Here is a 14,104-nt window from a genome sequence, read left to right as displayed (position 1 = left end):
TGTTGTAGTGAGGAGAAGAGGCGTGCCAATAATCAGGGAGGTGTTTTTTGATGCGGGCGCGCGTCTCGGAGAACACATGGGAACGCAGCGGTTCAATTACGCAGCGTCACACGGAGCACCCTGAGGTGCTGCGGCTGCTGGTGTTTGCTCTGCCTGTCCTCTTCTGAGCGAGCTAGGACGCTGAACTTTGTGCGGGACGAAGTTAAAGTTCGGACGGATACAGGAGCCGCACAGACGGTGTTTCCCAACAGGATGCAGGGACTGAGCTCCCGGGCTCACGCCTTTTCGGTGGAGGCGCTGGTTGGGAAGCCCTGCAAGAGGATCAAAGTGTCGGAGGAGCACGAGCCGAGCAGCGCTGACATCAGCGGCGATAGGAGCATCTTTCCCGGTGAGGATGCGTTTGCTTAACCACCGAGAGCACCCAGCTGCTTTTTATTTGAAGAACTTTTACGCACAATTTAAAAAAACAAAACAAAATAAAAAACGCAAAAACTTTCTCGCTGCAAGGTTCAGTCGATTTTTCATCTTTAGGCCACATTTAAAGTTCCCAAAAATTAAAATTCTCATGATTTAGAATATATTCAATCAGTTAAAACTCAAGAGTTATCATGTGAACTTGCTTTTGAGGAATAGAGCTAAAGTTAGCTCACTCAAGGAACTTTAACATTAAGAAAGTAAAATAAGATTTATAATATTACCAATTTTTAAAATTTCCCCAAATTAAAACAGCTTCCAAAGTTCTGGCTCTAGTTTAAACATTTAAAATTAGACAGCTTTCTGTGTTTTTTTTCTCATTTATCTTTTTTCACCCCTTTTTCCACTTTTTCAGACCAGAATGAATTTCCTACCAGCCAACTACAGAAAGCATGTCCGACACCGAGGAGGGGAGAGGACCCCTCGGCCTGTGACCCGCAGGGACAGACTGACAGATCACAGACTGAAGACTCTGACCCGAGCAGCGAGGAGAAGAAGCCGAAGGAGAGCGACTGTCGGCCGGACAGAGAGGTCCGAGTAGAGCTGCAGGGCTCCGAGCTGTGGGGGAGATTCTACGAAATCGGCACCGAGATGATCATCACCAAAGCTGGAAGGTGAAACATCTACACAAGAAAAATTAAATTTAAAGAAGTTCGTCTGAAGTCTTAGCCCCGCACAAGCTGTCTTCCTGCTGATTTTACTGACTTTAACCAGCTTTTTTTATTTAAAACGTTTAAACTCCCACCGTATTTGCCTCCACGTTAATAAGCAAAGAGCTACAGTCATTCTTCTGTAGATCACCAGACGCAGTGCAGTCTGGCCGTTATGTTTTTAGTGCCACAGTTTGAGATTTCAGTTAAAGCGACAGTTTAATCAGATACTTTATCTTAGTGCAATTTAAACCCGTCGGTTTAGTTTCCAGTCCGGGCCTCTGAAGGGGATTACCCCCACAAATAAATTTAAAAACGACTTGTCTACATTTTTAATGATAACTGAAGGTGTGCTTCCGCGTTAAAGCGTCTGTTGCAAATGAAATCCAATGTGGACCGGGCTTATCAGGCTATGATAATTACATTAACTGTTCTGCGGTCACAGGTGCGGCTTTATCGAGGATTCTAAAACGCTCTATCAAGATACAGCCAATCGGAGGCGAACAGAAGAACAACAGTGTACAATAAGAGCGCTCCCTAAACTAATGAGGCAGCTATCATTAAATAAATTATATGATGCAGAACAAAAGCTGAAAGTCACGTGGTTTCATTACGTGGAAATATGTCACTTACTTTTGCTTTTGTGAATTAACTCATATTCATGAATGAAACCGTTTTCTAAATAATTTTTAGCCTGTATTTTATCCACATTTGCTGATCTGTAAGATCTCTTTTATGTGACGCATCGTTTGCACAGAGAAACCTTGTTGCTGGGAGTGTAATTAAGTTTCTATTTCAGGTTCGCAGAAAACGGGTTTTTGCTCAGATAGATGAATTATTGGAACATGACTGCTTGCTGAAATCTAAGTTCCGTTTACTCAATCACCGACAACACGCGCTGTAAATCTCGGACAGTGACGACGCCCTCAGGGCCCCTGGAGGTCCCTGAACTTGCCTGTGAACCTGCCCGGCAGAAGCGTCTCGGCCTCTTCTTGTCTTTAAGGCGTCGTTATGAACTGAAATCCGTGATGGCCAAATACGCATTTAACAGTTTTATTAAGCAGCTTTCATTAAAGAGAAAGAGAGAGAACATGACTTCTCTCTTGTTATTTTTCCTCTCCTCTCATCAGGAGAATGTTTCCTTCTGTGCGCGTCAAGGTGCGCAATCTGGACCCTTGCCAGCAGTATTATATCGCGATGGACGTCATGCCCGTGGACTCCAAGCGTTACAGGTAAGGGGCGATTTTTTTATTCTTGTTGTTGTTGTTTTTTCTTTTTACTTACAAGCGCTTTCCTCCACGCAGGTATGTGTACCACAGCTCGCAGTGGATGGTGGCTGGAAACACGGACCACTCCTGCATCTCGCCGCGGCTCTACGTGCACCCGGACTCGCCGTGCGCAGGAGAGACGTGGATGCGTCAGGTCATCAGCTTTGACCGAGTCAAGCTCACCAACAACGAGATGGACGATAAGGGACATGTAGGTAACCCACAAGTTGCCTCCTGTTTCTCTTCTTGCTTTGGATAAAGGATCAGATGCACTGAGATTAAAAGGGAGTTCTTTTTCAAGGGGATGTGCTGAAGATCATTCTTTAATTTTTGTGTATTAGATCATGATATTTACAAATCTTTATAATCATTTTTATGTGTTTCTGCGTGTTTATTTTGCTTTTCTGACTGCGTTGAGAGTTTCAGTCCTTAAACTGCTCTCCTACATATTTGTAACATCGAGGGGAAACCTGGATGTCTTAGAGGGAGGAAGGAAGCGGAAATCCTTCTTAGCTCCAAAGTTTACCGCGAAAGATTTAGCAATCTGCAAATGTTGTGACCAGGGAGGCATTTGGAGGCTTTTCGACTCGATCCTGGTGTTTATATGTCTACGCTGGAACTTGTGTGTTTGTGAAATTCATTTGATGTTTAAAAAAAAGAAAGAAAAGAAAAGAAAAAAAGACAAGAATAACTTTCTCGAAATCCACATCTCTCGTGGTCAGTTTCAAATCTCACACGGACATTTACCGCGTTTTTAATAAACTTTATTGTCTTCACTTTTTTTCTTAACATATTGCTGTTTGTCAGTAAGTGCTGAGTTTATTTTAGAAAACATTTCCCTCCACTGTGAAACCTTATATATCACATTACCGTTTTTTTTTATTGGGCTTTTCTCTTGTGAAAAGAAATAGTCTAGATCAGAGGTGTCAAACATAAGGCCTGGGGGGCAGAATCAGCCCGCCGAAGACTCAAATCCGGCCCATTGGGCAGCTATAGAAAATGTGAAGGAGTGGATAGATTTTCAATTTCTATCTTTAATTTCATAAATTTTTACAGCTTTTCCTATTAATAAAAACTCGCCACCTCCATCGCCTTTCATCATACTACATCACAGTAATTAACTAACAGATAAAGAGCTAAATTTACAGGAAAGTTACTGTTTCACATATTAAATATCAAATAATATGAAAATATTAAGGAGTCCACAATAATTAAAAAAATAAAAAGGTTTGTAATTACAGGATAGTCTGTTTATATTAAACTGTACAGTAAATTAACAAGAGCTTTAGGCTTTATAATTACAGAACAGTGAACTATTGTAGCCTTTTCTATAATTGTACACATTTATCACATTGTTTCACCGACCCGGATTCAGATCACTTAACAACAAAGTGGACTGTATGTGGCCCACGACGCAAAGTGAGTTTAACACAGCTGCTCGAGATGTTAGGACCACAAATTTTTAGAGTTGTGCCGTTACGTTTACATGTTTGTTTGTTTTGACTCTTTTCAATGTTTTTAATCTACTTTCCCAAATATAAAAAAATATGATAATATTTATATTCCACCTCGAAAATTGTGCTTTAAAGCCCCAAAAACCTTCTATTAGACCAGTTTTACTCCATGTAAATATATGAGGAACAAAATAATTGTTTCATATATTTTTTTTATTCACATAGAGGTCACATGTAACCCATAGTGTATTACTAATAATTTGTCAGACCTTTGTTAGTAATATGACATATTTAACCATGTTTGATGTTTAATTAGGTTTATTTGCTGAAAGACACGTTTGTGCTAAATACTTTTATAAAATGTAGAGAGCTCTTCATAATTGTATTTTAAAGACTTGGATATTTGCTTTCATTATCCTGTTAGTCATGTAACCTACTGTAGTGCACCAGAAAAAGATTTATATCTAAAACAGCCTGAAAGCCACTTTTTCATTTCTTTTTTAAGAATGAAATTTATTTTAAAATATGTTTTACATTTAAAAGACAAACAAACTACAAACTACAGCAAAATTTAGTTTTTGGCAGTATTTTTTTTATTTTTTGGGACTGTGAGCACAAAAAATTGGAAATGACAGATTTACAAAATTGCATTTTTATTTATTTATTTTATAAAAAACAAAAAAGAACAGGCAGCTGTAATACTTGAAATGTCCATTTCTGATCTGAAAGATGATTCCAAATTGAGGTCCGCCTTAAAAACTAAATAAATAAAAAGCCTTTCATTCTTCGTCTCTTCATGCAGATCATTCTTCAGTCGATGCATAAATACAAGCCACGTGTCCACATCATCAAACACAATCCTCGCATGGACTTGTCTCAGATCCAGTCGCTGCCTGCTGACGGAGTGCACAGCTTCTCCTTCCCAGAAACAGAGTTCACCACAGTCACAGCCTACCAGAACCAGCAGGTAACACTCAGCAGCAGTGCTGAAATACTTCATGACTCACAAACAGAAGGTTTGAGCTCAGAAACTAAGTGCACTAATGTTGGATCGTTTATTTAATAAACATCTGACTTTTTCATGAATTGGAAGATTAAAAAAATGAAGTGATGTTTAATAAAGAAAAATCAGCCAGTGACTCTGTGTTACTAATTTGCCACTGTTTGCCAGATTTGATCAAAAAACAGATGTTTAGCCTTTTCTTCCTTGGCACGGTTGTTATGATGATGTTCCAGTGAACAGCTCAGGCTGCTTGACCTCATAAAAATGTCCACATTGTGAAGCCAGTGAGGCCCGGTTCCATGTGCTCGCAGCCAAATCATAAATTTGCAGTGTTCTGATTTTCTGCTGGTCCAATTGCTCAGAGAGGGTGTGTGTGTGTGTGTTCCCGTCGAGGGGACCTGACCCTGCTGTTGGCTACCATTCCTCCAGTAACAGAGCCTTCCGCAGGGACTGCCAGCTCTTTTCATCAAGGCTCATTTTACTATCAGTGAACGTGTTATTACAGAAACGCAGTAACGAGCTGTGACTGCGCCGACTGCCGCCGTCCACGGCCTATTAAAGCACAGAATAAAACCGAATGACCCTGAACCCCTTCTGCAAGAACCCCTGTTTGACATGGCTGATCACCTTGGGTGCTGCTGGGACATGCAGTCCCGCGGGGGTGCTCTGCCACTCTACGCTATTGTAAAAGCTGAGCTCATTGTTAGCTTAAGCACAAATCCACTCTAACCCGTGTCTGTTCCTCTCCTCTGGGCCAGATTACAAAACTGAAGATCGACAGGAACCCCTTCGCCAAAGGCTTCAGAGATCCAGGAAGGAATAGGTATAGCAAACTCTCACTGAACGCTGAACATAAACACTTTTTATTTAGCTGAAAGTACTCCACGAAAGGACCCAAGAGGGATTTAAAGTTCAACCACTGAAATCTGAAGCCACATAAAACCTTCAAATAAAGCTGAGCTGTGTAGTGCAGAATTTCACACCTCTCAGTACCAAAATTTAAATACCTGGAATAACATTTTTCATTGCTTTTACAGTATATTTAAATACGTGTGTGTGTGTGTGTGTGTGTGTGTGCGCAGGGGAGTGTTGGATGGCCTGCTGGAGTCATATCCCTGGAGAGGCCCTTTCAGCCTGGACTTCAAGCCTTTCACCATACAGCTCCAAGGTAAAGTGCTCCAGCTCTATTTACTCTGAGATTTGACTTTTTTAACGTGTTGATTCAATGTCTTATTTTTTTCCTGTCCTGTCCGTTGACAGGGAGCTCAGGGTCGCCCACCAGCAGCGTGAAGAGCCTCCTCCCCGTCTCTTCATCTTCATCCCTTCACCCGCTGTCCTGCCAGGACGCCGCTGTCCACGCCTTCACTCTCCCCCTCTACAGCAAGACCACCACCTCACCCAGCATTTCCCCTCTGCCCAGCAGAGCCTTCTCCTCCCTGGGAGCAGACAGACTGAGAGGCTTCTCTCCTCTGCCTCCTCTCACAGACCTCCCGCTGTTCTCTGCGCTGCAGGGGAAGAAACCGCCCCACTGCAGGGACCCGTGTCCTCACGAGTCCCCGGGGTCTCCTTGCCTGCTCCCCTTACACTGCCCTCTCAGCCCTCAGAGGTCTCCTCTCCCCCCACATGTCTCAGACACTGTAAGCCCGTATTGCCTCTACCGCTACAGCTTCCCTCTGAACCCCCAGCTCGCAGCCATTTCCCGGCACCCCAAACTAGCCGAAGACACTACAGACTGTCTGCTGCGCCAGCCTCCCTGGCTCCCGACCACCAACCACTGCCTCTGACGGCTGGACCGCACTTGCGGGCTCCGGCCCATTGAGCATAACAATCCCAAAACTGAATGCACAAAACAGAAAGGGCTGATCCTCTGTGATCCGACTGAGAGGAGAAATGTGGCTGTGGGGACTTCTTTGTATTTATAAACTCTTTTACACACACGTGTTGGAGTTACCAGCACAAACAAGCGATCCCGAGGCAGATTGCGAGCAGCTCCTTTTCATTCTGCAATCTCGTCTAGAGCAAGAGAAGCCAAAAACGGAGTAAACAGAAACATTCCAGTTCAGGCAGGATGCAGATTTTTATTCGGGACAGATTGCTTTTGACAATTCAGTCCCCAGTTTTACTGCATCAAGGGCTGTAACAGTGTTACCAAAGAGCATCAGCAATGAGGTATGTAACAGAACTATTATAATGAACGTGTTTGTTAAACTGACCATAAGTGCCCATTAAAGTTTTTTCGTGCTTTTTGTTGAGCTCCACAACTTCCAAATGGTCTTTTTACACACTTCCAAACGCAGCAGTGCACACATAGCACACGCATAATGACAGTTCTGCTTGAACATAAATGCCAAATGTATTTCAGAGTAAAGCACACATGCAGTATTGAGCAACAGGAAGCAAGTTTGATGGAGACATGATGAAAGGATGCACATTATGTTCCAATTATCTGCCGCTGTCCATTTAAAGTGAACAAAAGCATGTTTTGTGTTTTTGAATCTCGGCGTCAGGCCTGGCCACCCGTGACTAATAACATGAGCTCATCAGGTCTCTGTGTGATTTTTAGGGGAAGAACAACAGCTGCCAGAATCCAGGCAGCCAGTTTCCATTCCTGCATTTTATTACCAATAATAAGGCTAATCAGAGATGCATGGAGGTGAAATGGTTGTTCAGTAGAGACCTTTATTCGGAACGAGAGCTTTGCTCACTGAAACAGTCTAAATCACCTCTTGTCATGATTGTTGTGTTGTAGAAGCGTTTTGTTTTTATGTGAAAGACGTTCAGAGTCAAATGAAAAGCTATCACTACTGTTGGCCAAGACAACACAGTTGTTTTGAGGTTTTTTTTGCGTTCATACCAAATGGGGCACGCCCGTTCAGCCACTGATGTGATAATTCCTGCCTTCAGCTCAGTCAGAAACCAGCACCCGTTCATCCCTGTCTCTCTCCTCCCTCTCAGCAGAGCTAGGAACAGCAGTTTAGGAAAAGTGGGGAGGGAGGGAGGGAGGGAGGGGGAAATGGCCTGTTTCCCGACAAACAGTCATAACCAAACAGCAATTTACTTGTCACAGCCGAGCATGGCGGTGAGCTAATGTGAGCTGGACGTGGAAATAGCAGGAAGAAGTTAATTGAGGATCTCGGTAAGGGGATGGCCCGTGTTTTGGTGAACGGTCAGGTGCGCCGCTATCAAACAGCCTGCTCTTTGTCTGCAGACAGACATAATCTGGGCAGGTTATTTGATACTGTCTGTCATTTCCATGTTGGCCTACATAGGACAATCATTTTAAACTCCCTTCTAATTCCTGATCTTTCAATTAGACAAATTGCTTTCATACCAGGAGGGCTGAACTTTGCACCTGTCACTCTTTAGTGAAGCAGGCACACGCTTGTGGCAGATATTAGAAGGAAAAAGATAACATGAGCATGTGGGCCTAAATATGAGTGTGCTAAATTGAAAGAGGTAAACAAGAGGTTTGACACACATGCATAGAGTCTGAAATAGCTAAAACTCTGTTTGATAAAATCTAATTAAATGTTGCTTATATAGCACCAAATCATAACAACAGTCGCCTCAAGGGGCTTTATATTGCAAGGTAAAGGCCCTACAATAATAGAGAGAAACCCCAACAATTAAACAACCCCCAATGAGCACTTGGTGACAGTGGGAAGAAAAAACTCCCTTTTAACAGGAAGAAACCTCTGATAAAACCAGGCTCAGGCTGGGGGCAGCCATCTACCATGACTGCACACTGTGAATTAATACATGAAGGAGCACACTTACACACTCGGCTTATACTTGTTGGTTTGAGCATATGACAGTGTTCATAGTATCATGTCTGACTACGTAAAGTCCATGATGAATGGTGTACCTGTAATGGTCAAAAAGCCGAACAGCTGTACCTCATCAATGTCCATCAAACAATTTTTCTGCCAATAGGAGGAGAAATATGCCATGTTCCACCTAGAAAGGCGGATTTCAGAACTCGTTACAGCAGTAAAGTCAGAAAAGCAAGAAAAAACAGGACTTGTTTTGCTTCTTAGGGGGTAGAGCCAGTCATATGTCACTAGCAAAGCAGTGCAATACTTGTTTTTTTATGGTTAAAAACACCCCTGCAGCACGCTCATGGATAGATCCTGATCAGTGCTCTGTGAATGGCTTATTTAGCAAGTCACAAATACGTGATAGTGGCAGTAACGATTAAATTTAATTGTTTTCATAGGTTTTATACTTTTACTTCCATCACATATTGGATTGTTAATTTGGGGTTGGCGGGGCTGCTCCGATTTTCCAAGTTGGAAATTTTTTTGTTTTATTGTTTTTAATTTTGTTTGAATGAAATTGTTCAAGATAAAAATTTTAACTGGGAATTGTAAATTCTGTCTTCCAATTTAACCTGAAAGCACATTTCATAAAAAAAAATCTTTTTGAAAAAAAGCTTCCTAGCTAACTGCAATAGTATCCGCAGTGTCTTTAAATCGCACGTCATTAGCCATTTCTGGGTCCAAACTCCACTTCGGGTCCCAAAGAAAAAATTAAAACGTACAGCTCTGCTATCACTTGCGACATAAATGAAGACAGGAAACTGAACAGCAGTGACGTTTGTAGGGTTACTGAAGTTGGGCTAGCTGGCTACACAGCTATGGTTAGCATAATATAAACACATAAACACAGTGAAGCTGGAGGATGAACGCTAACTTTTTTCCACTCGATAAAAGTTAACGTGAAGGTTCCCGATGGTTAGGGACAAATGCAATCGCATGGCAGGATGCTGTAAACGGACCAAACTTCAGTCAGGAGAACAACTGAGATAATCCATCCACAATATGAGGTTAGTCATTAATATACTGCTGCAGGGGCTGGGCTGTAGTTACATCGTAAGGTTTTAAAAACTGAGCTTTAAAATGACCACTGGTGATAAAAACCGAGAGAGGCCGACAGTGATCAATGCCTTTTTTAGGGGCTTGTTCAGATTAAATAGAACAAGATACAAAGCATTAAAACATGTTAAAAACTCAACAGCCTTAATAAATACAGAGTAGTTTGGACCTGGAAGCTTACATGGTTAGCTTAGCTTAGCTTAGCTTAGCTTAGCTTAACTTAGCTTAGTTTAGCTTAGCATAAAATTGGAAACTTGAAAGAATATAAAAGCAACAATAGTTCCTTCAACTCTCAGTACTCAGCAAGTTACATGTATTTACAGATTATAATTTAGCAGGATATTACTTGACTAGTAAAAGAAACCGTGTTTTAGAACCACTTAAAAGATGGATGTGTATTGTATGTAGGCGAAGTCTATAAGAAAATGGCCCTTAGCTCCCTCGTTAAACACTTTCATGGTGACTTCATGGGCTGAGTCGCTAGTTTTATATACAGAAAAAATGTGAAATTCAGACAGAAAAGACAAAATAGTTTGCTCACTGACTTGTCAATCTAAAGTCGTTGACAATTTGTTAGCTCTTAGGCTAACGACTTGTCAACAAGTTCTAACAACCTGTCAATCACAAGTCATTAGCCAAAGACTGTGTGGTGTCCCATGCTCTCCCGTCATATCCGCTTTCAATATGGCGATGTGAAAAAGTTGAGCTCGAGGCTTTATAAATTTGCTAACCAGTGGGTGACATCACAGTATCTACTATCCATCTTTTCGCTGTGTTGGTTAGACTCCAAAGCGGGTTGAAAGTAACAGCTGGGTTAACCTTTCATCAACTTGTGGAAGAATATCCATATCTGCCCATTCATCCGCTCTATGAATTTGCCTTATACCGAGTCAGCATAATCCTCTGGTTGAAATAACATGGAGGCTGCGCGTATGAAACAACAGAAAGAGTGGCTTGTGTTTTTTTTGTGTGTTGTTTTTTTTCTCTGGACTGTTCCACTGTGATTGACAGGCAGTAAAGGGAAAGAAATGTGACCCCGAAGTCATTTGTTTCCAATCATGTGAAATGGCATCCTGAAACAGGAGAGAGGCTCAGCAGAGAGTCGGAACATGTAAATATACTCTGCCTTCATTAGATTAAAAAACATGAAACACACACACACACACATCACTAACACGTGTATGTCAGTTAATAATAGCTGCCATACACCCGCGTACACACACACACACACATATGCACAGTCTTTGCTCATTCAGCTTAAACGCCCTGCAGCCAAACTCGTGTTCACCTCTGCGTGTCTCTCGTGAAGGTTTATACTGGACCCTATTTTCTCTGCAAACTCAATAAAAGCTGGTTATTTATCAGGTCAGATTATGGGACATGACTGAGCTCAGCTGTAAAGTTAAAAGTGAAACCAGCTGTGGCTGAAATTGAATTACACTCTGTGAGTAATGTGAAAAGCAAGAGCAGTTTAACAGTTATTAAGCACTCCTCTACCGCCCCATCGAGCGGGCGTACGCTGCACAGTTACAGTGAAAGTGCTCCTCTCCTCCTCTCTGTGATCGTTATCTCCCTCCTAGTAACAGATACAGTCCAAAACCTCTTCTCTGACGCAGCGCAAGAAGTCTCAATGAATTAGATTTCTATTTATATGCACGTGTATACCTTTCAGTATGGCCACACGTGTGCATAGACGGGGGTCATGGGGGCTTCGCTTTGGCATGTGCTTCCTGACAAGCCTCTGTCTTACAGGAGCAGAGGTTAGATGAGTGGAGGACAAACCATTTTAACATGTGGTCTGGCAGCTGGCCTCCGTGTTTGTGTGTGTGAGTTTTGGGGTTTCCTCTGCATGCTCCATCTGGGCCTCAGACTCATGCCATTCTTCAGAAAAAGTGTTAATCACCCAACCACTTCTTGCATTCTCCCTCATATCCCAAATCTATACTTTCTCTCAGTCCATGCGTCATGCTTTATCTTTGGATCTCCTAATTTAAGAAGCCCCAAAAAAGGGATTCAACATAATTAACACACTTGCAGCTATGTGACAGTGCATCCATTTAGCTAAAGCACTTTCTGCACTAAGATTATGTCCAAAAAACACATTCTACCCTTTATGAGCAGATCCACTCCTCCTGTTTGCTAATTCCTCCTCGTCTGTTAGGCTAAAGTGGGATTCTACAGGGGTGTGTGTGTGAGAGAGAGAGTGAGAGAAAGTCTCTGGCATTGGTTTTATTTAATACAAGCCTATAAATCAACCCCTTTGGAACAAGAGATGTGAGATATTCTTTTTCTCTTTGCCCCCTTCTCTGGCAGAGGGATAGATCGTTCTTACCTCTTTTTGCTTCCTGTGTATGACAGGTTATCACTCCTGGGACAGATACAGAGGGGGGAGAGGGGGAAATAAGAATAGAGGCAGAGAGTGATTGAGTGAGAATGATGCTCCGTGGCTGATGTATCGGATGGCAGATGAGAGGATGAGGCGAGGGTGTGGGGTGGAGAGAAAAAAGTGATTTAGCACCGGGCTGTACTCTCCTCTCCTCTTATCCAAGCCTCTGCTTCTTTCATGTCTCAACCAAGGGTCGACCTGCCCGCTGCCCCAGATGGTGCTGTCTGTCTGGGCTGCCTTCTACAGGATGTGCCCCTCTCACCCCCACATCTACAGACCTATACTTGCGTAATTGATTTCAGGGGGGAAAGGCAGTCTTTCTCTTGTGTTTCACACACACACACACACACACACACACACACACACACACACACGCAGACAGCTTGCCAACAGCTAGTGCCCCCGGTGCACGCACACACATACACGCGGCCGACGCTGTGCGCTGTCAACGCTAATTCAATTTGAGACGCGGAAGTGTGACTAACAGCAGACCTGCAGAGTATTTTACCATATGCACCACACACACACACATGCAATGCTCACACACAAAGCTCTGCCACATCCACTCCTATAACAACGTTATTCCAGGGGCAGAAATCCTCGGTAGATCTCTCTTCTCTTCCTGTTTCCCTCGTTGTCAAGAAGACAACCTTCTTGTCAACAACTATCGACAAACACCTTATTAACCGATTCATCCTCACTGCCTACGCCAGAATTACCTTACCAGCAAAGTGAGACGTGGCAAATACACAAAAGACACGACAAAGAACGAGCGAGGAAGCAATCAGGAGCAACCTGAGAGTCAGGGAGTCATTCATCAGTGCTTCCCTAATAACCTCCTAAAATAATTTATTAAATGTACTTAGTGACCCACGCAGTTCATAATTATAATCAATAAAAAGCATGTTTTAAGACTCAACTTGAAGGCAATGACTGACTTCACTGACCCAGTTTCCTCGGGCAGGTTGTTGCAGAGCCTCCAGGCTCTGACTGCAAATGCTCTGTCTCTTTTCATTTTCAGCCAGGCCCCTAAAAACCCTGCCCATGGCTCTCAGGATACATACTGGTTCATATGGTAGTAAGAGGTGAGGTATGTAGGTGGGAGGAAGACCATGAAGATCCTTGATACTAATCAATAAGATCTTACAATGAGTTCATGGGGAGGCAGCGTAAAAATGCCAATGATGTCATCCTGTTTCTTTGTTCTAGTTAAAAGTTAAAAGTCTAGCAGATAAATTCTGTATAATCTACAGTTTTCAGTAGGATGGGTGGGGGTGGAGTTATTGCATGACCACTGACTAATCAATAGTTCTTAGATAATTTATTAATCACTATCTAGTATAACGCTATGGAGTGATTTTTTTCAGTGTCCTTTTTGTAAAGTGTTAGCAAGGCATGCTTTAGATGCCAAATGCAATAAAGATTTCTCATATTTAATTGTATTTCGGTGTGCACAACCCTTTACAGGAAAATAAAGCATTTAGTTCAGTTTTAAGGCTTTCATATGGTAAGGCATTACAGAGAAAACGCAACAATCAGACGATCCCTCAAGCAATCACTTGGCAACAGTGGGAAGGAAAAACTCCCTATTAACAGGAAGAAACCTCTGGCACAACCGGACTCAGCTGGTGGGGTGAAATTAGGCTAGCATAATATAACCACTCAATACATTAAGAAGCTATAAAGTAACAATAGTAGCACAGCAGATAAATTAAATAGTGCACAAGTAACAGGACTCAACATAAAGCACATAAAGTGAATTTGATGTGAATGACAGTAGTTTAGCAGGTATGTGGTGCAAAATGAAATTGTTGGGGTGACCTAACTTCTGTACAGGTGCAGCGGTGTAGTGGTCAGTAGTGTCACCGCACAGCCTGGGGCCTTTTTGCATGGAGTTTGTATGCTCACCCTGTGTCTGCGGGGGTTCTTTGCAGCTTCCTCCCACAGTCCAAAGACATGTACGCAGTCAGGCTAACTGATGATTCTAAATTGGCT

The 14,104-nt window shown here is 42.5% G+C and overlaps 1 protein-coding gene across 1 annotated transcript; it reads left to right on the top strand.

Annotated features, from left to right (window-relative positions):
* On the top strand, positions 1-7,187 carry tbx22 (T-box transcription factor 22). The gene is made up of 8 exons (XM_003455781.5): positions 1-388; positions 830-1,088; positions 2,255-2,356; positions 2,429-2,603; positions 4,649-4,813; positions 5,608-5,672; positions 5,932-6,017; positions 6,110-7,187. The coding sequence occupies exons 1-8, from the start codon at positions 253-255 to the stop codon at positions 6,631-6,633; spliced, it is 1,512 nt and encodes a 503-aa protein (XP_003455829.1). The 5' UTR covers positions 1-252; the 3' UTR covers positions 6,634-7,187.
* Positions 7,188-14,104: the final 6,917 nt, after the last annotated feature.

Source organism: Oreochromis niloticus, linkage group LG2 (genome assembly GCF_001858045.2).
Source record: "Oreochromis niloticus isolate F11D_XX linkage group LG2, O_niloticus_UMD_NMBU, whole genome shotgun sequence".
Classification (NCBI taxonomy): Eukaryota; Metazoa; Chordata; class Actinopteri; order Cichliformes; family Cichlidae; genus Oreochromis; species Oreochromis niloticus.
Note: the sequence above shows the minus strand (reverse complement) of the source record. Positions and strands in the feature narration are given on the sequence as shown.

Coding starts and splice junctions, on each gene's coding strand:
- tbx22 (XM_003455781.5), top strand. CDS start 253: ATGCAGGGACTGAGCTCCCGGGCTCACGCCTTTTCGGTGGAGGCGCTG. Junction 1,089..2,254: donor ATCATCACCAAAGCTGGAAG/GTGAAACATCTA, acceptor TCCTCTCATCAG/GAGAATGTTTCCTTCTGTGC. Junction 5,673..5,931: donor AGAGATCCAGGAAGGAATAG/GTATAGCAAACT, acceptor GTGTGTGCGCAG/GGGAGTGTTGGATGGCCTGC.